The sequence below is a fragment of the Diabrotica virgifera genome, chromosome 1 (genome assembly GCF_917563875.1).
Source record: "Diabrotica virgifera virgifera chromosome 1, PGI_DIABVI_V3a".
Classification (NCBI taxonomy): Eukaryota; Metazoa; Arthropoda; class Insecta; order Coleoptera; family Chrysomelidae; genus Diabrotica; species Diabrotica virgifera.
Window position 1 is genome coordinate 150,224,721 of NC_065443.1, and position 25,491 is coordinate 150,250,211.

Sequence of the window (25,491 nt, forward strand, 5' to 3'; positions counted from 1 at the left end):
TTATGAACATTTACGTTTTATTGAAATGTACAAAAGATATTTATTTCGAAAATAAACTTATGACGCACAACTTAAAACACAGGTGAAAATATATGTATATATAATTTATGAAATATGAAACTTTTGGAATGCTTATAGATAAAAGCAATCTGAATCTCTTTTGCAATACATCTAGTTTGCAAAATCTGGTCATTAACATTTGATACATGAATGGCTGTAAGAGTAGAAAATACTGTCCACCAATTAGGCAAGAATAAGATCTAAACAAAAGGTACCTATGGGCTTTTTACAATATTTTTGATGACTAATAATTTTGATGCAATGATAATTATTATTCACACAAATATCTGCTGATCTTATCATCACTAGATTATAGAAATGTGATGTTGAACACAGGCATATTACAAAAATTTGTCTTCCTCGATTTCGCAGAAAAAAACACTAATATAACCAACAACTTATGATGAAACCAAGCAGCTAAAATTATTTATGGACTTGATTTGACCTCTAATAAAATTTAGATTCAACAATTAAATGTATTTGAGCCCCCTTTCAACTTTATACCACAAAAATTCCTTGGAAAGTGCGAACAAATGTATTAAGAGGAACGAGCACTTTCTCTATAATATTGTGTAGTAAGTCGACGATACAGTAGGAATGAAATAAATGGAGTTCAGTTAGAACTCAATAAATATTTAAAATAAAGGACGGTAAACTAAATTTAGGACAAAAACCATTTAGAAGTAGCGCTTCGATTTCAGTACCTAAACGATAAAGAAATAATACTTGCTACCAACTTACAAACAAGAAAGACCATATATTTCAACCATGTATCCGGGAATAAATGATTTTGGTTAGTACTGGAAAGCTAAATTATGGGAACACAAGGAACGGGTAGCTTATGGCTACCTTTACGGACAGTTTAATGAATTATGTAAGATATTCGTCAGTATTCTTAAGATTAAGAAAAATATAATTTTGTGAATATCCACAAGAATTCAAATTTATTTAATTTTTGAGATCCTTGATCCATTGTTTTCGGTAACTAAGGCACTGCTCACTGCTAAGGTACGTCATCTGGAGTTTCGAGGGTTTTCGGCACTAATTTGATAGAATCAGATCTCTCTGGGTGTTTTTGAGGTCGCTGAATAAGAACACGCCATCAAAGCCGACCCCCGGTGCTCAAAAACCCTCCAAACTCCAGAAGGTAACAGGTCTTAGCAGTGACCGTGGGCACCAGGTGCTCCGGGGCCGGTTCTGATGGCGTATTCGTGTTCAGCAAAACCAAAAAGCCCCCGTGTAATCTGTTTGCATTAATTCAGTGCCGCAATCCCTCGAGACTCCAGAAGATGACGTGATCCTAGATACCAGGTACTCCGAGTGTCGGTTCTGATGGCGTAGTCGTGTTCAGCGGCCTTTTTATAGTAAAAATGTATCGTTTCAATAATAGCTGCCAAATACTTTTTAGATATTGTTAAACTTGGACGATCAATTCTTTTTAATCCAGAAAAGATTGCTACTAATAATCTCCATCAGTATATTCCTGACAAAACTGTTTTCAAATGTGTAGGTGTTTAGACGCTCAGATGGAAAGCAAGATTTTATGCATATATCTTATATGCTACCTTACAACATAATTTACGATGATGAGCTGCGCGAAATAACCTATTTTCATATTGGGTTACCGGACTCCTGAGACCGCTTAAACGAAGTTCGCCTTTTTTTCAGTGGTGTATCGTTGAAGTGTTAGTGCTATTAGTTCTCTCTAGAAACCTTCTTCGTAATATGTACCGGGTGTCCCAATAAGAATGGCGCTCGGCCATATCTCAGAAACCGTTTATAGTACAGCTTTGGGAAAAAAAATTTCATAACAAAATTTGCCTAGAGAAAAGCCTGGAAATTATTTTCATAATTGTAAGTCCACCTCTAGAGGGCGTAATTAAATATCAAAAATTAAAAAATCGAAATTTTACAAAATTTGCCTAATGAAAGGACACTGGAAATCCGATTATCGTATTCTTCATAAAATTTTGCGCATATTTTATTTCACAAGTTTAAGTCTACCTGTGCAAATAAGAGGTGGGAGTGAGTGAGAACCTTGTTATGAAAAAATCGCTGTAAGTCCGGTTCCGCTTAATCGATTTTTGCAAACTTGGTCTTGTTGAAAACACCTCTTTTTCGTCAATGTAATAGTTATAATTTGGAAACAGCCTATTACGTAATATGCTGGTTAAGAGGCGCTATTCATTTTCTTTTTAGAAATCTAGTTTTCTTTGGAAAATATTAAATACAAGTATGTATTTTTTTCCTGTATTACAAAATTAGACCAAATTAGCAACAGAATACCGAAAACCTCATGTCTATACCTTTTTTCTATCTCGAGATATCTTAAGAAACGTGTAAATTTTAAACATAACTGTTGCTGTCATATAAGTGGAAATATATAGAAGCAAGTAGTGTGCTTTGGAAAAAAACAAAGAAACATTTTCCAGATGTCACCGTATATAATAAATCAAAACAAAATATGAAAAACTCTACTACTGGGGTTAGTCCAGGGCGCATCTGTTTTGAGATGGACGTTGAAAGGTGACTCAAATTTTTTTGCAGAAATTGCTTGAAAATAACTCAAATAATAATATTTGAGTTATCCTCCCACTCAAAATGGTCCGCAACATTGTTTAAATAATCAAAATGTCAAAATATAAAGGAAAAATTCGATTTTTTTATTGGTTTTTTGACTATAACTTTAAAACTATTCATTTTTGAGAAAAGTTTTGTGGGCATAAAAGTTGCGTAATTAAATTTCCTACAACATAGGACTAGTTGAAGATTTAAAAACTAGTCACCCTTGTTGCAAAATAGCAATAATTGCGAAAAAAAACCATACAAAAACAAGTATTCGCATTTTACGTTTTTCAACCATTTATGCTAAACTTATGACCTTCATATTTTACCCAGAAAAACTTTATGATATATTAAAATAACACTGTAAATTTCGTTAAGATCGGTTTAATATATTTTGCAAAATAAATTTTGCAATCCAGCTTTCGCAATATAAATTCATTTTTTTAAAATGTTGCAGGACTGAAAATAAAGCAGATAGCAAGTTGAATTTTTTTTACTTATAGAAGTGTACTGTACCTTTCATTTGCAGTTTGCAAAATTAAAATCGATTAATTACCACGGCGTCAGGAAATTTTTAAAATAAACATTAATTTTTGGTGATACGCGCAGGACAGCGTTGTTCGATTCACACAAGTTGATTTCCACCAAAATTTCTTCCAATCGTTATCTAATATATTATTTTCTTACTCTATTTTGTTGTATTTTAATATTTTAATTACACAAAAATCATACTAATTTTATTATTGTTTGTGAAATATTGTTTAAACAATTGTATATGTTTAAAAATAATAAACTTTTATTCTCTAAGTTAACATAATATGAACAAAGAAAATTTTTATTAAAAAAGTGTTATTTCAAAGGATAGAGTATGAGTTTTTATTTTGCAATAAACAAATTTATTTATTTATATAGAAATGTAATAAAAATTAAAATGTATCAATCATTATCAAAGGTCATTGGAATGCCCAATCAGAGCAAACTATCCGCTGTCCTGCGCGTAGCACCAATAATTAATGTTTATTTAAAAAAATTCCTGACGCCGTGGTAGTTAATGGATTTTAATTTTAAAAATTGCAGATGAAAGGTACGGTATTCTTCTATAAGCAAAAAAAAATTCAACTTGTTATCTGCTTTATTTTCAGTCCTGCAACATTTTGAAAAATTTAAATTTTTTGCGAAAGCTAGATTGCAAAATTTATTTTGCAAAATCTATTCCACCGATATTAATTAAATTTACCGTATTGTTTAACTATATTATTTAGTTTTTCTGGGTAAAATATGAAGGTCCTAAGTGTAGCATAAATGGTTGAAAAACGTAAAATGCCAATACTTTGTTTTTGTATAGTTTTTTCGCAATTATTGCTATTTTGCAACAAGGATGACTACTTTTTAAATTTTTAACCAATTCTATATTGTAGAAAATTTAATTACGCAACTTTTATGTCAGTACAACTTTTCTCGGAAATGAATACTTTTAAAGTTATAATCAAAAAACGAAAAAAAAAATCGAATTTCCCCTTTATTTTTTGACATTTTGATTATTTAAACAATGTTCCGGACCTTTTTGAGAGGGAGGATAACTCAAATATTATTATTTAAGTTATTTTTAAGCAATTTCTGCAAAAAAAATTTGAGTCACCTCTCAACGTCCAAATGTACTAATATTTTTACAGATGCGCCCTGGTCTAGGTGACGTCTTTGGGATTATTTCATTGCATATATTCTAGCTGCAACAGTTGCATTTCTTATGCATTCAAAGAATGTGGCTATCATGCCAAATGCTTCTTAGTTTGTAAGAATCATCTTGAATTTCACTCTGTATAAATTTTAATAGAAACAAACCGCAACAAACCATCAATGAACAAATTTTTATGTTTTACTGATTTGACACATAATTTGACACATGATGACTTTTTGAAGTTAATACTTCTAATAGTTCTATTTTTTCCATAGCACACTACTTGTTTCCACTTTGACTTCCTTAACTTAGTTTACCGGTGACAATAACAGTTATGTATTTATCTTAGTTGGGAATAGGATAATTGATATTAAAATATAATGAAATAAAAATTAAAAAATTGTGTAGAAAATCTGACGTTTTTATATTTTCTACGATTCATAGAGAGAAAATCAAATGCGCGGAGGCAACAATTCATAAAAATTTACATATTAACGCTATTTTTTTGGTATTATTTTAAGTATAAAAATTAGTGTAATATTTAAACAAAAATAAAATTAAACTGTTTAAAATATATTTATTTCGTTAAAATCATAATAGTAGAAGTATAACTTCTTACTCGCGTACAAAGTACACACACTCTTTTTTTGTTATATTTTATAGTGTTATTTGTCTTATTGTTGTTTTGATTCATTATATACGGTGACATCTGGACAATGTTCCTTTGTTTTTTTTCATAGCACACTACGTGCTTCTATATATTTCCACTTATATGACAGCAACAGTTATTTTTAAAATTTACACGTTTCTTAAGATATCTCGAGATAGAAAAAGGGTATCGACATGCGGTATTCGGTATTCTGTTGCTAATTTAGTCTAATTTTGTAATACAGGGAAAAACATACATACTTGTATTTAATATTTTCCAAAGAAAACTAGATTTCTAAAAAACAATAAATAGCGCCTTCTAGCCAGCATATTACGTAATAGGCTGTTTCCAAATTATAACTATTACATTGACGAAAAAGAGCTGTTTTCAACAAGACCAAGTTTATAAAAATCGATTAAGCAGAACCGGACTTACAGCGATTTTTTCATAACAAGGTTCCCACTCACCACCACCTCTTATTTGCACAGGTAGACTTAAACTTGTGAAATAAAATATGCACAGAATTGTATGAAGAATACGATGATTGGATTTCCAGTGCCCATTCATTAGGCAAATTTTGTAAAATTTCGATTTTTTAATTTTTGATATTCAATTACGTCCTCTGACGGTGGACTTACAATTACGAAAATAATTTCCAGGATTTTCTCGGGGCAACTTTTGTTATAAATTTTTTTCCCAAAGCTGTAGTATAAACGGTTCCTGAGATATGGCCGAGAGCCATTCTTATTGGGACACCCGGTACATTTTCTTATTCTATTTTCTTATTAGTCAATTCTGCCTGTTTTTGTTTTCTTGGATTGTGCCTTCATGTTATATTGTCTCTCCATTTTTTCCGTGGTTGGCTGAGACTTCTACGCAACGGCGATTTTTCTCTTACTAGTTTGACTACCCTATCGCCTGTCATTCCGTGTAATATGTACCACTCCAAAAACAACTCATCAAAACGAATAATGAAATGAAAAGATTAAGAAATAAAAGTAGAATTAGACGGACAACAACTAGTAAGACACATCAGAAAAATAAACAGAGAAATGTCTAGGAAAAAATGGTACGATGCAATGTAGAATGATATAAGAACTATGACGATAACAGAATTAAAAATGAGCTCTAGTAAAGTAAGTACATCCTGAGAGTATAGGAGTAATACTCTGAGCATGTATTTCCATCCACCCATCTGAAAACTAAACGAATTTAAAAGTTTTATAAAAAAAAATTTATAAAACTGAAAATAAAGATAAGGAGTCTCAACAACCTGTGTGTTATGCAACACCGTTTTCATTAGCCTTCGCCCAGTATGCGGAGCTCTGCCGGAGGAGCCAGTTATTCCCGAGTTTCTCGTAGGATAAGAATGGACCAAGAACAAGCTAAGCAGAACTACAATGAAGCTTAGAAAGGACTGAATGAAGCCCAGCAAGCGAGAGTGAGAGGCGTAACGAGATTTAAGAGCCTTTTTAATTAGTGATGTTGAAAAAGTAACTATTCGTTACAAAGTACTCGTTACTTACGAATACCGAAAGTAACGATTACTATACGGAGAGTCAAATCGTTACTTTGATTACTCTGATTATTTCGTTACTTCGTACCAATCGTATCAGAACGAGTAACGACTATTATATTTACTTTGATTAGTCTGAGTACTTCGTACCAATCGTAACAGAGCGAGTAACGACTATTTGATCTACTTTGATTACTCTGATTACTTCGTACTTCGTGAAGGTCGTTATTATACCGGAATACCTATACAAAATACCTACCTACTGAGAAATACGATTCTCGATATGATTACCGGTACTCAAATACAAAAGTAACAAAAGTAATCATTGTAATCAAATAATTTTGATCCCTTACAACAGATCAGTGAAGGTTGTTGTTATATCGGAATACCTATACAAAATAGCTACCTACTGAGAAATAATATGATTCTCGATATGATTACCGGTACTCAAATACAAAAGTAACAAAAGTAATAATAGTAATCAAAGTAACGAATATTGTAAGTAAATGATTACTTTATACAAAATACCTACCTAGTGAGAAATACGATTCTCGATATGATTACCGGTACTCAAATACAAAAGTAACAAAAGTAATCATAGTAATCAAAGTAACGAATACTGTAAATGATTACTTTATACAAAAGTAACGATTTGTAACGAATACTCGAAAGTAACTATAATCAACATCACTATTTTTAATGCCCCGATCCAATAGAGGCTCGACTGCACACGTTAAAGACCCTGAAACTTACCCAAAGGGAGATCGCTTGCGCATTAAGTTTTCGGAGGGAAAAATTCGACCTTATTGAACGTCCAATTTTGTAATGCGCAGGCGTTCCCCCTCTGGGTAAGTTCGAGATTGCAGCGCGGATAGGCCTATACACTGCAACCTTTGCATTTTGCCTGATTATATAGCAACCTTTTTTTAAAAAATTGAGCATTGAATACAACATTCAAAAAGTTAAACGTTTGGCTGTAGATTTTTCTGGTTCTCTTATTTAAATGAATCAATAGGTACCTGTTATCTAGATTACAATTTCGAATTAAAAAGTAAAGCATGAAAGACTTTATATTCCTCGCCACTAATTATTTTTCTTAGCATAAATCAAAAACGAAAAAAAAATCCGTACATAATATCACGAAAGGATACTAAATATTACTGTTTTATTGACAGATACAAACAGTTAATGTGGCTGATTTGTAAAAGCTATAGTACTCGAGTTAGATAATTTTAAACCAATGAACTTCAGTCGTTTTCTTTTATTGGGATAATAATCCCTAGCCCCCTAGCCAAGGAAAAGTATAATTTTTAATCAAAAATCATGTGTATACAGGGTGTCCAGAAACTCTACCGACAAACGAAGACAGGAGATTCCTCAGAAAATTTAAAGACAATTTAACCCAATTCACCTAGTCCGAAAATGCTTCCTAAGGGAGCTAGAGCTCTTTGAAGATGGCGTCATGTAATTAGTTTTTCTTAAATACCTCCAGAACGCTTCTATTTAGAAAAACGAAAATTGGTATGCATATTTACTTTCCAGAAATGAATCGATTTCATCCATTGCGAATTTCTAGTACCGGTCATAGGCGTCCGTTTTGGGTAGGGCAACGGTTATTTTATCGCATAACTTTTTTGTCTTTAACTTTTAAGCATTTTTGATACTGGATTATTAAATCGTGAGGTATTCTAGTACTAAAAGGTACTCTTGTTTTAAGTCGGTAGGACGCACCGTTTTCTAGAAAAATGGATTTGAAAGTTTTTCGTTCTGGAAATTTGAAAAAAAATTGAAAAAAATTTTCAAAAAGAAACGATGTATTTTACCAACTTGAAGCAAGCGTAACTTTTAGTACTCGAATACCTTATAATTGAATATTCTAGTGCCAAAAATGCTTAAAAATTAAAGACAAAAAAGGTATGCAATAAAATAACTGTTGACCTACCCAAAACGGACGCCTATGACCGGTACTAGAAATTCGCAATTAATGAAATCGATTTATCTCTGGAATATAAATAAATGTACCAGTTTTCGTCTTTCTAAATAGTTTTTTTTTTGAAAATTTTTTTTAAATTCAAAAAACGAAAAATTTTCAAATCGATTTTTCTAGAAAACGGTGTACCCTACCGACTTAAAGCAAGAGTAACTTTTAGTACTAGAATACCTTACAATTTAATAATTCAGAGTCAAAAATGCTTAAAAAGTAAAGAAAAAAAGTTGGGCGATAAAATAACCGTTGCCCTACCCAAAACGGACGCCTATGATCGGTACTAGAAATTCGCAATCAATGTAATAGAGTTATCTCTAGAAGATAAATATGCGTACCAATTTTTGTTTTTCTAAATAGAGGCGTTCTGGAGGTATTTAAGAAAAACTTATTACAAGACGCCATCTTCAAAGAGCTCTAGCTCCCTTAGGAAGCATTTTCGGACTAAGCGAATTGGGTTAAATTGTCTTAAAATTATCTGAAGAATCTTCTGTCTTCGTTTGTCGGTAGAGTTTCTGGACACCCTGTATATTTTAAATAAGCAGTGTCATAGTTTTTTTTTTCGGTAATTTAAATTGTTATTTGATTTATTTGTAATTTATTAACCTGGTAAAACCAAAACGAAGTCTCGTCTTATCTCAAACATTGTTAAGTGTTAGAAAGACTCAAAATCCAATGAACAATTATGAAACTATCACCAGAGCTAGAATCATCACATCAATTGCGTTTTAGACCACAAAACAGTTTAATAAGTACACAGAACAACGCTCACAACAAACTTAAAAATAGAACATACGGACTACCCTTCGATATTCTGAGATACAAGCCAGGTACAAAATCATTGTAATACGAATACTATTTACTTGCCTTCTAAAATTATATATTGTTGGTAGTTATAAGAAGTTTGCAAACTGTACCATAATTATGTTGTTAACTCACGTAGGCCCAGTAGACACATCTGAAATTCTGCATAATTACCTAGTAGAGCTATAAAATTGAATCAGAATCAAATCCAATTATTGTTGTTTTTAATACAAGAAAACATGTAAAAATAATTACGTTAACATACATTATACACACTAAGTTAAAAATATAAATAGATATGAAATATAAACAGCTAAGAAACAATATATACAACAAATTTTGATTAAAGAATGTATCTTTCAATTTCCTACAATAGTAGGTTACCGCTAAGGTGTAATATGATAGCCACTGTCGACCAACACCGCCAAAAATACTTTTAATATGACAACCACGGTTCCATGACATCTCGTAACGCAACAGTTCGTAACTCCACAAATGGTAACGGATAATTCGTAACGGCGAAAGTTCGTAACTATACATATTCGTAACGGTATAATTTGTGACGCCAGTTTTTTTAGCAAATTTGGTTTTACTGAATTTATACAAAAACGCATTTTGAATACATTCCTATACAAAAAGTAATGGTACATGGTACTTTTTTTAAGACCACTTCTTTAAATATATTTTACACATATTTTTGCATATATTCTTGTTAATATGACAACTAAAGATTTTTTTTATTTCCTATCTTGAATTATCACTTTAATAGTAAAACTAAGTCTGAACAATTATGAAACAAATAAAAACAGTTTATTAGTACACTTGCGAGCAAAAAATCGGGTCACTCGATGAATAATTATTCAAGTTGGATGTCTCGAATTTCCTAAACCTGATGTCCGATTTGAGTGATTTTTTTGGTATGTTATAGCATTATTGTTTAAGAAAATCGATGTAATAATATTGTTATACCGATTGTAACAATCATACTGTGCTTTTCCTTAAAGTTCGGAACACCTTGTGGAAAATTCTAGCATATACAGTATGTCCCTGTAAGTTGTATCCATATGGAAAACTTTTTTATTATTAATTTTACGAAAAAAAGTTATTCTTCATAAAAAGCTCTGCATGGTCCAAAACCTAAGAATCAACCATCAGATATCAAATTTTATGAATATTATACGAGATATGTCAAAAAGTTTGAATTTCACTCAAGAGTAAAGTAGCTTTATTTTTCACAATATTGAAAATTGCTATTATGAAAAGTTGTTTGGAATTAAAAACCATATTCTAATATGCAATTACATCCTTCTAATTGAAATTTTTTTTTGAAAAATTATGGATAACTAACATTATTTTCAGTAATTTTAATTCTAATAACTCTTTTATTATTAATTTTACGAAAAAAGTGATTGGCAATAAAAAGTTCTGCATGGCCTAAAATACTCTAAAACCTAAAATACAACCATCTTATGTCAATTTTATACGAGGTGTGTCAAAAAAGATAAATTTAGATCAAAAATAAGGTACCTTTATAGTTCAAAATATTTCAATAAGAAGGATGTAATTACATACTGAAACATGGTTTTTAATTCTTAATAACTTTTCATAATAACAATTTTCGATATTGTGAAAAATAAAGGTATTTTACTCTTGAGCCAAATTCATATTTTTTGACATACCTTGTATAAAATTGATAAAATTTGAGATAGATGGTTTTATTTTAGGTTTCAGACCATGCAGAACTTTTTATTAAGAATCACTTTTTTTCGTAAAATTAATAATAAAAGAGTTATCAGAATTGAAATAACTGAAAATAATGTTAGTTGTCCATAATTTTTCAAAAAAAAATTTTCAATTAGAAGGATGTAATTGCATATTAGAATATAGTTTTTAATTAAAACTAACTTTTCATAATAGCAATTTTCAATATTGTGAAACATAAAGCTACTTTACTCTTGAGTGAAATTCAAACTTTTTGACATACCTCGTATAATATTCATAAAATTTTATATCTGATGGTTGAATCTTAGGTTTTGGACCATGCAGAGCTTTTTATGAAGAATGACTTTTTTCGTAAAATTAATAATAAAAAAGTTTTCCATATGGATACAACTTACAGGGACATACTGTATAAAATATTGAGATTAAAACTCGATTGTAACCTTTATTAACATTTTATCTATTCATGTATCTATTCATTTTAACGTTTATTTATAAAACAACCTGTATTTTGCAGAATGGTAAAAAACAGTAAATTGTTATTTTGATTTAACAACGTTTACATTAATAATTTGACTTATATTTGACAGTTATATTGTACCTACTTGTTAGTTTTAGTTCTAATAAATTTTGTTGGTTAGTTACATAAATAAATTAAGTAAAAATGAAAAAATGACTTATTTGAGGAAGGTGGAAAAACCATATGTATAACATGGGAGTAAAGTGCCTTTTCCTCCGTTGAATGATTACTGCCTTCATTCTCGGGAGGAAAAGTAGCACTTTCCTCCGTTGTTATACAAATAGCTATTATTTGTTGTTTGGTGGAAACGGAACGCGCTACAAGGAATTTGACCCGCCATGAGTGTGTTCAAGTAGTGATCTTACATAGCGAAGGACTTAGCTACCATGTTATCGGCTCCTTATATTGGTATCAATTTTTTGCTAATACACGATAATACAAGACCTCACGTTCACCAACTGTAACCGAATATTTACAACAGGTAAATCTTAGGATTTTGAATTGGCCATCGCATAGTCCAGATCTTAACCGAACCGAACATCTGTGGGACATAATTGGCAGAAGACTCCGACAGCGTTTACCACCTCCTAGAACCTTGCAAGAGGTAGAAACAGTAGCTCTCGAGATGTGGAATGATATTTATCAAGACCAAATAGCATACCTCATTTGTAATATAAAAGTACATATCGACTGTGTACATGCATAATGTCCTATCTGACATTTTTCTCATTTTTCGTTTTTCACAGCATTGGAACCTAACCACTAAAATACATTATTGCAATATAGTACCAAATAATAAATCATTTAATTTGGCGCTAATTTTAACTCTTTCATTAGTCCTAACTGCCGAGCAACAAGCATTCGGTCCTAACTGCCATGAAGAACAGTCTATGTCATGTAGAAAATTGCAAAGCCAACAAGGCAAAAGACCAAAGCATGCAAGGTCAAAGATTGCATCGCAAACTAAAATAGTTTTTACTCGCTCCTGAAAAGTTATCCAAAATCATATAGAATATAGGACATTATGCAGGTACACAGTCGCTATCTCTTTTATTATCGAACGAATGAATCAAACAACAAAATGTTAAGAAAGCCTAAGACGGGGGTGCACTTTAAGGAAAAAAACAAAGTATGATTGTTAAAACCAGTATAAAATGACATTTACCTGTCTACTAACAATATTATTACATCGATTTTCTTAAATAGCAAGGCTATAATATACTAACAAAAACACTCAAATCGGACAACAGTTTTAGGAAATCCGTGACATGTAACATGTATAATTCATCGAGTGACCCGATTTTTTTGCTCGCAAATGTAATTTATTTACTATAATAATACAATTTACATTACTAGATTAGATTTATTTTAAAACATAATGTTAAAATACAATGATGAGCGTGCTATTAACTGCCAAATAACACAAAAGATGGAAACATATTATGTTGTGAGGTAAAACGAAATGAAACTAGTAGAGGTGGGAAATTTAGCGACAGAAACCTATAAATTTACAGTATATTGAATGTTTCCCACCTTTAGACGTATCAGAGGAATATGGCAACTAAAACTATCAGAGTCCCAGTGGTAATTGCCAAACTTGTCCGATACGTCTAAAGGTTGGACACAATCAATATAATGTAAATTTATAGGTTTCTATCGCTAAATTCACCACCTCTACTCGTTTCATTTCTTTTTATCTCACAATTTAATATGGTTTCTGTCTTTTACGTTATTTGGCCGGTTATTAGCGCGCTTATCACTGTATATTTCTCCACGAAATATGAAATGTCTTCAAATGTTTATCCTGATGCTGGTTCGTTAAATTGATAAACGCAATTTCAATTGTAACTGTAATAAAAGTTAGTTTTCACGTTAACCAAAATAAACAGAATAATTCTATTTTGACGTTACGAAGTGTCGCCGTTACGAGTTGTCCGTTACCATTTGTGTAGTTACGAACTGTCGCGTTACGAGATGTCTTGTCACGGATAACCACCTATCTCTCTCTACACGGCGATTTGTTTAGTTATTTTTAGCTAATATGTGTTTCAGCTTTTATACTGCTTCTCCTTTTCCTTTGATCATATTCTGTACGGATTTTGAACATAACTCTGATAATTAAATAATTTTTAAAACTTTATAAAATAATTTATACAAGGATGCGGTGTTGTATTACAGACTAGAAAACTGGAATTACTAAGTGTTATTTCCGGTTCTTCAGAGCGTTGGCCAACCACTCCATGGCCATATCTAAACCTTCGCCTTTTGTAGCAGATGTTTTGAATATTTGGAACGTCCTATTTTTTAATGCTTCGAGGCCTAAGGCTTGATGAACTTCCTTCAGCGACATACAGCCTGGTATGTCTTGTTTATTCGCAAGTACTACTAAGATGGCATCTGCTAGCTCTTCTTCCTAAAATGATTTGAAAACATTAATATAAGAAAGTAAAATTTATATTTTTAATACATAATTGCCATGCGAGTAGTTCACATGATCTTCTTGTCCACCATTATACTTCCCCATAAAGGTCCACAGAAATATCCTTTGTTCATCATAACATACATAGACAAGCATTGTGCAAATGTTTCAAAATTTTTGGGACCTTTTTTCCTAGACGAATAAAAGCGGAATGTGACTGCTTATTTTAGAGTCCTTTTCGCTTTCTTTACTCGTCGTCTCTTGTCTTATCGTAAAAATCGGAGATTAAGGATGTTACCAGATACGGGTGCCAACAAGAAAAGTTTTCACATTTAAATAATTATTTATTATTATTTTCATAAGTTTTGTATCTGAGACTTTTCTCTTTTCTTTAAGTGATGTCGCTACAGCATCCTAAAAGTGGATTTTAAACTATTTTTGAAATTCCACTTGAATAGACAGTTTGGTTTTGTTTTGATTCAGAAGTGTACACGCAGCTCCACTGAGGAAGTCATAAGACAGAAACAGCTGTCTGGAGATTGTGTATCGCCCCTGAATCGAAAGGAAACAAACTGTCTTTTTCACTTATTTTATCAGTTTCCGATAAGTAATTTGGGCTTATTTCATTTTAAAAGATTGTTTTGTAAAATAAACAATTACAAACAATGCTTTAAAATAAAACATGCCAAAAATGCTTATAAGGAGCTGATAGAAGAAAGTTTGAACTTGAATTTAGGTACTTCGTATTTTCAAAACTTATATTTTTTACTTGTGGTTTTGAGCTTTGAAAACGGTCACTTTATGTTTTTTCAGTTTTAAATTGTTTATAACTCGAAAACGACCAACTTTAGGGAAAAATTACAAAAGACCTTTTTTTTGTTCCCAATGATCCAAAGTTTCCAAAGAACCTAAAGTAATGTCTTTCCTGTCTTTCCGGGCTAAAAAATTGATTTTTATAACTTTTTTAAATTGTTTTTTAATAAATGTTTATGGCAGAAATTACGGCATTTAGGTATAGGGAATATTACATAAAAAGTAATCAATATTTCTTAAGGACTTCAAAACGCAGAAAATATACAGGGTGTTCCATTTGAAATACGAAAGTTCATTAGATTTTCATAAAAACGGGAGATCTGACAACAATATGTGCGTGTGTTTTTGTGTTTTATTGGCACTGGTTTTCACAACCAACTGGCCAGTCAATTTCATAATTGTTTTTTAGACTATAACTTATCACTAACTCAGGGGAGTAATGTGTAGTGTGTGTGTTGAGTAAGTGTCTTGTTACTTTGCAAAGTCGACGTCATTGGTCCCTCCGGTGAATACCGATCCCACAAGGACAGAAACTATTTTCATTTATTAATTTATGATAAACAAAAAATCTCTGACCCTGGTGAGATTCGAACTCACGACCTTTTCGGATTTTTTTATCCATAGGCAGGCGCTCTTACCACTGAGCCACGGAGGGGGGTGACAATAATATAAATACATACCACTATAATATCGGCCACATTAGAAGATACTTTACCCACCAAAATCTATAAAAATCGTGCAAGCCGCTTCCGAGATAACACTCACTCTGTATATAATTACATATCTTTACATTTACATAATATTGTAAGTAAATAATAATAACAATGTTACAAATAACATGTAGTAGTTCTTTAATACCCAGTAAAATTTTGTGGTTAAAAAATCAAGTCCACATGCCAAAAAAGATTTAGAACTGCTGGTCTATTTTTTAATGAATAAAACAAATGACGTTGATAGAGATAATGAAACTTGAGTTGAAAAATATAAAGAAGATTGGGATTGCCGAACATGGGAAATTCAAGTAGTGTGCGTCTAAACCTAAGTGTATAGATTTGTTAGCATAACAGGATCCAGAGACAATCTATCATCCGGATTTCGGAACACACAATTCAGAATTACCTGGAGATATTAAAGGTATACCTTTCTATTACTAAAATATTTATCACACATTACTCACCCTTAACATTGGAACTAATTCATCTTTTGATATGCCTATTCTTTCTTTATCAGCTGAATCAACTACATATATGATTGCATCTGTATTGCTGTAGTAGCATCTCCAATATGGTCTAAAAAGAGAATTAAATATTTTTACATTTTTACTCTATAAATTCATTGTATACTTTTTTTGATTTACGCAATACCAAAGTTGAACATAAACACACACAATGAAATAATGTGATCAGAAAGTATATCTCTTCTTCATCACTAATCGCTCCGTGCATGACGGAGCGAATTTGACGTTAAACATAAATACGATACACATATGACATATTTGACGTTAATGTAATATTTATTTACCATTTTTGATAAAATTTAATACAAACAATAAATTCGAGTGTCAAATAAACGTCAAATTAAAAAGCAGGTATTTGGAAGTTATCTGAAGAAAATATCGATTTTAAGGGTTTTTCTTCACTTTTTCGTTATAGTTTAGTTATCAGTGTTAACATTAATTAAATGTACATCGAAAGCTGTTAGGCAATGTGAATTATTATTGATACCTAGTGTGACCAACTAGCCCAAAAAATCCGGGAGATGGCCCGAATTACGAAGTCGTATCCCGGCGTCCCGGAGAAAGCTTGTTTGATATAGCTTGAAAGCTATTTTGAAATTTTCAATACGTTATTCTTCTACGAATTCATATCAAATTGAATTGGTAGGACGAAAGAAAAAAGTCGACAATTTCTAGAGTGTAATACTAATACCACATCCAAAACATGCATTTTATATCGTGGTATTATAGTTGTACGAATACTCAAACTGTGGACTTTTTCTTTTCTGTATTTTAAACAACATAAAAATGGCCTGAAGCTGTTTTCTTGTGGCATGTTTGACAATTATATTTTTGATGGAATTAAGCCACAATTGGTTGTAATGATAATTACATTTTTATATTAACCTAATTAAGGTTATATTTACTTGGAAATTCAACATCGGTTGATTTTCTAATTTTTTCTTTTTTGGGAACGATTTCCGGATTGGAAGTCGAAACGTCAAAATCTTACAAAAATATAATTATCATTACAACCATTGTCAACATAAAAATGTTAAATAATCAATAAAATGATGATATTAAAATTATTCTATATTTAAAAAAAATGGCCCGATTTTTATTGAAGAGTCCCGGATTTCAGGTATTTTTTTTCAGCCTTGTCCAGATTTTAAGGCCATGGGTACATAATTCGCAAATATTTTACGGCTATCCCTACCTTTTCTGTCTTTACATGACAAATTACGTGTAGAAAAATTCACACTGGTACGGATATGTAAATATTACTAGAATGTCATTCTACTTGACAATGTCATAACTAACTTAAAGAGATGGCTTTTGAATGTTCTTGGATAACTGTTATTTTTTGTATAATTGCAAATTATTAATTCAGTTAATAAATGTGATAATTTTTTCACTAACTATGTATTCAGTGATTGTAATTATTTATATGTACCTACAACAAAAACTAATACTCGATCGAGAAAAGAGGAAAAGTGTTAAAGTGATTTTTTAATAATATATTGTTACTATGGAACGCTTACAATTTTGAACATCTTTAACAACAAAATATTTGGATCACAGAATATATCTTGATGTACAGTGGGTGATCATATTATTAGAGCCACCTCAGAAAATTTTATTTTTGTTTAATAATGGTATGTACGTTTTTTCTTTATACGGTCCACGTTGCCTTTGAAACTTTAGAAATGAAATAAAATTAGTATTGAATATTAAAGTTTTTATTTCTGCTATTTTCCTTGATGAGATGGCTTTGGATTTCCCATGATGTTCTGGTACAACTACTGTAACGAACGCGCAATTTTTACTAAATTCACAAAATATAGTATAGGACTGTCAGAATATCACTAGAGAGCAATAGAAACTCACAAAGTTTATTATAACTCTAAACACCAAGAATACAAAATAATAGACACACGAGTTGCAAGCTAGGCTGGGCAGCACTGACAAGCAATGGCATCTGAGTCACTCATTGCCACACATGCATATTGCCACTATTGTCAGACTATTTATTGCACTTTCATAAAGTGTAACAAGACAGCCAAATGGAAACAAACTAATTAATATAGATACAGCTCAATTATACAGGGTGAGTCATGAGGAACTGTACAAGCCAACAGATATGCCGTGAAATAAAGTTGTCACTGCGCCGAAACAAATTTGAAAATGGGGGTGGAACGTGCAACGCCATTCGTGAGTAGACGTTACAGAACGATCTCCTCAGAATTTTTACAGTGTTGCCTTGTTTCTTTTACTCACGGTATTTAAATTTTATTTTATTTTTTTTTTCGTTTTTTTTTTCATTGTTGTTATTCTACGTTTTGAATTTGTATATTCTGTTTTAATTATTTTAATTTTATTCATTTCATGCAAAAGTTCTTTTTGGAACTTTTAAATTAAAAACTGTTAAGGTAAATAAATAATAATTGTAATATAAAAAAGTAGATATACCTAAATTAGTGTTATTTAATTGAGGCCATGAGAGCCAGAGTGGTCTAGTTGATTTTAACATTACTTTACATAATCAAAGAAAATGATCAAAAGCTATCAATGTCCGATTGTTTTAGTAATTGTATGTTGATCAGTAATGATTCTTGGTCAACATAACGACTAAAACAATCGGACTTTGCTAGGTTTTGATTATATAAAGTAATGTTAAAATCAGTTAGGCCACTCTTTCTCTCATGGCCTTAATTGTAGCATGGAGCTTAAAATTAAATTATCCGGACGACCTGTTAATAGTCAAAGTCGAGAAATAAATGCTAATATGTTAGCCTTCATTAAAAAGGAAGCTGAAGAAGGTGTCACAATACCTCATCATAGCATAAAAGAGCGTGTGGTAGACGCGACATGTGTTTCCAAAAGTACAATAATCTGTAGAGTCTCAGTTAAACTAAAATTGAACAAGTTATGCCTTATAGAAAGTAGTAAACAAATACCTATACCATATTTTATATGGTAGCAGCTTCTTTATGCTGGCACTAATGGAATATATGTAATTGCAGGACATTGCTCCTCGTTTTCCTCTCCAAGAAAACATTGTACCATAAAAAAGAAGCAAACTTTTGAAGACATTGACAAAGAGGTGTTAAGGCGTATTATTCATATTTGCATACCATCGATGCATAAGTACCTCAGCTAAAAAAAATTCTGTCTAAATTCAGAGATGGTTGAGGCGATCAAGGTAGTTTTTAAGAAATTTTAGAAGATTAATTATAAGAGACACTGGTTTCCGTTGGAGAAAATCAAAAACAAATCGAAGACTTCTAATGGAAAGATATGACATCCATAAGCTTGGTACCTATACACTACTTAAGAGCTGTTAATAAGTACAGAGAAGAAGATCGCCCTGTAGTATATATGGATGAAACATACATTCACTCAAACTCAACACAAACAACGTTACTCATTAATGCTATTATTGTTTCAGAATTTTCAGTAATATTTTACAATAGATAATGTTATACATACCTTTTAAATGAAATAAAATAATTTTGCCGAATTTTTTACTGTTATATTAAAATGAATTTCTTCTTCTTCTTTCTCATAATCCTTAGTGCCCTTCAGGGCGTCGGATGTCGGGTTCCGCCTTTTATCCACTTCTTCCAATTGCTTCTATTGGTGGCCAGGTTCTTCATATCCCTCATACTGATGTGTCTCCTTTCACCTATATCTTGGATCTGGTCCATCCATGTCTTCCTCGGCCTTCCCTTTTTTCTTTTGTTTCCCATTTTGGCTTCATGTACCTTCTTTGTAAGTCTATTTTGCTCCATTCGTTGTATGTGTCCAAACCAGCTTAATTGTTTGTTTTCGATCTTCCTAATTATCGGTTCTTGTTCCAACTCTCTTCTTATATCTTCATTTCTGAATCTGTCAAACTTCGTAACTCCGGCTATTTTTCTCATGTATTTCATCTCCGTCGCGTTTATCATTGATTCATGTTTCTTTTGGACAATCCATGTTTCCGCCCCATATGTCATTATCGGATTTACTATGCTGTTATATACTCTGAGTTTAGTTTTGTTGCTTATTTCTGACTTTCCAAAAATTGTATTATTTAAAGAGTAATACACGCTAGTTGCCTTCTTCAGTTTATTACTTATTGCCAAGTCCGTTTTCCCATCATCTGTTATTATATTTCCCAGATATTCAAAAGTAGATACATGTTCTATTACTTTTTCCCTTACTATTATATTAGTATTCCTTTCTCTTTTCTCATCTTCATTTATTATCATAAGTTTTGTTTTGTTGAGGTTCATTTCCATTTTTAATTTATGTATCTCTTTTTGCCAAATATCTATTAGTTTCTGCATTTTCTCTACTGTGTCTGTGATTAGAACTATATCATCAGCGTATAGAAGGGAGTTGATCTTTATTGCATTTAAGTTTTTATATCCTACTATGTATTGAAGGTTTCTTGTTTGATCTTTGGTATTTTTGATTAAAGTATCCATGACTATTATAAACAAGAGGGGGCTTAGTCCATCTCCTTGTTTAATTCCCTTATCCCATTTAAAAGTGCCTGATCTTTCTCCATTTATTTGTACTTGGCCTTCTACTTCCATATATATAGATTTTATGACTTTTATCATCTTTTTTGGTATATTATAGCTCTCCAATATTTTCCACAATATTTCTCTGTTTATCGTATTTTATCGTATTTGATACGATAAAATGAATTTAAAATATTAAAATGATAGTAAAAATCATATAATTATTGCGTTATTTAAATATTTATTTTGAAACGTTAAATACTTATCAGTAATACAGTTTTCCAATTAGAATCTTTTAAAATTAAAGTGCTTTTCTTTTATTCTATACAATCTTTTAAAATTTCTTACCTGATTATGAATCTAGACGTCATTCAGAGTGTCAATTATTTAAAACTCATTTCTTTAGATATCATACTAAAATACCCAATATTACTGTGGTCATTCACATATTGACAACATTGCGGTACGAACAAAGCGGTAATATTCGGGTAAATTTCATCTTTTTCTGATCGAAGGCTTTCTTTGTCTGCGCAGTACAAGCCCCGCCCATTTCACGAGATCCCTGTTCACCAGTACATACTCGTACCTCTTATAGACCCAAACGAACTAATTTTTTAAAGCCGGACCTGCTTTTTTTCTAGTTTGAATAAATCAGTTGATTAGGTGGTAATAGTGTAACGATTGACCAAAATAAGAGACACATCGATCTGACCGTTCAAAAATTATGACGAATACAAATTTTCTTTCAAAATGCGAAACTCGCCCTGTATATTAAAAAACAATGGGAGCAGACACTTTTTAATGGTCATTTGTTATTCCCCATAGGAGCCTCTATACAAGGTAGGAGTATGTACAGTTCCTCATGACTCACCCTGTATACCCTTCCTCTAAAACATTGAAGTTTATTAGGTGGCTCTAATAATATGATCACCCACTGTATTCTCTGCTTCTATCTTTCATAAATAATACACAATAAATAACTTTTTATAAAGTTCACGTCTTAAATCAATTATTTATCAAATACACTATATATCAAATATATATGTCAAATATTTAAAATTGTCACTGATTGTCAGTGTCTGACTGACAATATGCTGACAATATTCTATTCTGATGCGTTGAGTGCGACTGAGTGCGTTGTATGAGTGTGTTGAAGATAGATTTGGAAAATATTACCACGGACATTGTGTTCATTTTTTTCGAATCCTGAAAAAACTAATAAATATTTTTGAAAAATCTAAACGCAGAATGAAAGACTAAATTATTACCGAGGGCCGAAAGTCCCTTAGATTAAATAAAAAGTTTATTTTGAATGAGATATTTTAAATTAAAAATAACACTAAATTTTCTCTTAGTTTTTCACCCCTGTAACTTATTAAAATAAACATTATAGAAGTTCTCAGGGACTTTCGGCCCTCGCTAATAACGTAATCTTTCATTCTGCATTTAAATTTTTCAAAAATACTTATTAGTTTTCTCAGGATTCGAAAAAAATGAATCCCCATTTGAATAGCATTGCAGCCGAAAATACGTACCCATCCTCTTAACATTAGCTGGGTCTATTCGCCGTGTGCAAGTACTTGGAAGGGAATTGAGAAACGATCGTGCGCGAATAGCGGAGAAATATTGCAACTTTCTTAAATAATTCATATTGTCAATTGAAATTGTCAAATTGACGTACATTTCATATCTACTGTCATTGAAGAAAAAAATTTAATGTTGCTCCACAATAGTGATATGATATGCAATTATTATATAAAGGTAAATTTAATTAATTGTATTTTGCTTGCAGTACTGCATTTTAATGACTAATTTTATTTACTACATACAATTGTTTACGTTTTAATAACATAACCTGAATCTTATTTTTTCTTATTATTTTTTTGGACTATGGCCTTGACAATTATCCAGTAACCAGGACTAATATAATTGGCCAATATAATTAAAAGTGCGAATAAAGTTGCAGAGCGTAGAAATAGGTGTCGCTTTGCCGAACTTGCACGGTCCCAATTGAACTATTAATTTTATAATTTTGAATGGGTTGCATATGTGAGTTCATTTTAAACGAAGTAAAAAAAAGATGTACCTACTCACAATCATTTAATTACAATCACAATGATGGCCGGGTTCGATCTCTACAATATTCAGATCAGCGTTACAAGTGATTAAATGATGCTGTTGCCAGGGATGATTTGTAAAGTCATCAGTAATATGATTTCAAGTCCAAATTATGCTAGCAGGATAGTAAGGACTGGATGGGCGGACAAGCTGCGTAGGTTAACACATAATATAATATAAACGGGCTGTTCTTGAGGGTGGAGAGATAATGTTAAACAAAAGAGAAAATTTATTGTGAGTACATCTTCCTTTTACGTCATTTATTAATTTTGTGGTGTGTGTATGTGTGTAACACAAAATGGAAATAGATGATGATAGGAATATACCACCAGATCAGGGAAGGAAAGAAAATCAGTATGAAAATATGAATAATAAAAATCAAAACGGCAATAATAAGGTAAGCGAAATATCTATTGAAAAAAAATCATTATTCAATCATTATTCGCCAAAGTTGGCATATTTCGCCGCTACGGGTGCTGGTATAGTTTCGTGTATCCCCACCATGGCCACGCACGGAGCGAATAGGCACTAGTCAAAAATTGAAGCAAATTGAAATTATTATCATATTAACTTAATATTTACATATCCTTAGGTTTATTATCAACCTAACCTTGGAATCAAAAGTGGTATAATTTTACTACAAAATGAAAAATTTAGAGGTAAAGTTAATTATTTCTAAACCTTTTTTTTTCTTAATCTATGGGCATCTTTCTAATTAATAACAATACATTCTTATTATAGCTACATATAATACAAAATAATCCAATTTAGAGAATGACCTGCATTACATTAAACCAAATTATCATAAGGTAACTTAACAAGCAATATGAAGAAATCTGCCACTGCAACCCTATGTAAGCTTTAAATCAGAAGAGTTTTATCTTGTTTAATATCCTTTTTTTATTTTTTTTTAATGACAAACATTAGTTGTTCGGCCAGTTGCAATAGATTTTCCAATCAGACAAATACACAATCCTATCTCTAATAGAAAATTAGCAGATAATTAATAGAAGAAAAGGCAATAAGCAAACTACAGAATGACTTGCTTCTCACCTAGGAGCCCATCGCCATCTTTAGTAGGCAGACAATACTGACCCACTGACCAGACAATACAAATGGGATTTGTATGCATTCTGTGATGAAATTATTCAATTAGCAAAATATCATTAACAGGTTGACTGCCACAAAAAATGTATAAAAAATCCATGGTGCCAAGTTAAAAAAAGTGCATCTGGCAACCAACTGAAATACTACCATTATTAATGTTTCACCAATTTTATTTATTAGTCCCAATTTTTGAAAAAATATGTCAGCGGTTTAACATGACCGCCAGGGCATAGCCGACATACTTATTCCCATGGTGGCAAGCGGTTGTTCTGTTCTGTTCGAGATCTATGCAAATTTATACTTTGTCATATCCCCTCCATGTCAACCCTCCGAGCAGTGGATCAGGTTTTAATATTAGTGAATGTCAAATATTTTATCAGTTGTCATGGTAATATAGTATTGATAAAATTAGCACAATACAATAAAATAAGTGAGGAACTTTAAAGATAAAGGAAGTTAAATATTAATAAAAACTATACTTTTTATAAGAGTTAAATTGAAAGACTATGAAAGAGTAGAAATTTAAAGAGTAAAATATTTCATATTAAAGAAATGGTTGCATTAAAAATAAAATTAATATCAGTCGAAAGTCCTTTAAAAGTTCTTATTTTTCTCTGTTAGTTTGCTTTTGTTATTAAGAACATTTTAAAGTAGGTATATATGAATTTTCAATAATAACAAAATATATTATAAAAGTATCTTATGAGATTGTAGAGAAGTATCTTATATGTGTATGATAAGTATCTTATGAGATTGTAGATTGAAAAAAGGTTTTTTTCCTTAACACTATTGTAAACCAACTCCTTAACTTAAACATACAAACATGTTGCTGGTTAAAAATTGCTTCAATGTTATTATTTGGAATATAGGTAAACAGATCTATGTAGGGAGGATAATATGCCCTGTGCCCTGTTACAAGAGAATATAATTCTGGATTTCCTAAAATTTTTAATAGTTCATTCTATACCTTATACTTGTCTGGCCCCCTAAATCCCATACTTGAAATTTGAGGTTTTTATATGTAACTTGTTCAACATTAAATCCTATAGTTGGAATGGTAGTTACTACTTCCCCTACTTGTAATCGATATAATATTGTCGTCTTTCCTGCACCGTCTAATCCCAAAATCAAAATCCTCATTTCTCGAGTGCCTATGAGGCTTTTGAAATAACTAAATAACATACCTAAAAATATAAAAACTTAACCTCAATGTTCTATCTGTTAGTTTAAATACTGACCCATTGTTTCAAGTTAATTTCGTAGACTATCTTGTAAATGTTTATAAAAATTAGTTATACATTTTATTTTCAGTTATTCCAAAAACTTGTAACTACTTTTTTTCGGTCTTTAGTAATACGTTTACATCTGACGTTGCGAATGTGACGTGACGATTGACATTGACGTTTAGACGACAGCTACTTTTATTTTTGACAGTTAATATTCTTCTTTTTTGAGAATGTTAACCTTTCCTGAATGCGATGTTGCCATATTTTAAGAAGGAGTAGTTATAGTCCGGGCACTTGTTTGCCGTTCTGTGGTCCGGGAATTAAATTGCAATTTTTTTTTTATTTTTGAGGTTTTAGCATTTATATATTACCTAGAAATATTAGCTATTTAGCCAGAAAATTGGAAATAATACTATTAAAAATAATATGGATTTGAATACAGAAAATGCAACTTCTTGTATCACAATATTGGTACAATTCCGACCTAAACATAATATGTCTATTACAAATTATCAAGAAAAAATGATACTCTTTTAACTTTTATACTTATTTGTTTGCTTTCTAAAACTTTTATGATATTACATTA

At 31.2% G+C, this 25,491-nt stretch overlaps 1 protein-coding gene across 1 annotated transcript; it reads right to left on the reverse strand.

The window, feature by feature from the left end:
* On the reverse strand, positions 1-25,070 carry LOC114325896 (ADP-ribosylation factor-like protein 1). Its single transcript, XM_050645265.1, has 4 exons — positions 24,918-25,070; positions 24,647-24,863; positions 15,905-16,016; positions 1-13,908 (listed from the first exon to the last, which is right to left on the reverse strand). The coding sequence occupies exons 1-4, from the start codon at positions 24,919-24,921 to the stop codon at positions 13,699-13,701; spliced, it is 543 nt and encodes a 180-aa protein (XP_050501222.1). The 5' UTR covers positions 24,922-25,070; the 3' UTR covers positions 1-13,698.
* Positions 25,071-25,491: the final 421 nt, after the last annotated feature.

Coding starts and splice junctions, on each gene's coding strand:
- LOC114325896 (XM_050645265.1), bottom strand. Junction 16,017..24,646: donor GGGGGCCAGACAAGTATAAG/GTATAGAATGAA, acceptor TTCTCTTTTTAG/ACCATATTGGAGATGCTACT. Junction 13,909..15,904: donor AATTAGTTCCAATGTTAAGG/GTGAGTAATGTG, acceptor AAATCATTTTAG/GAAGAAGAGCTAGCAGATGC.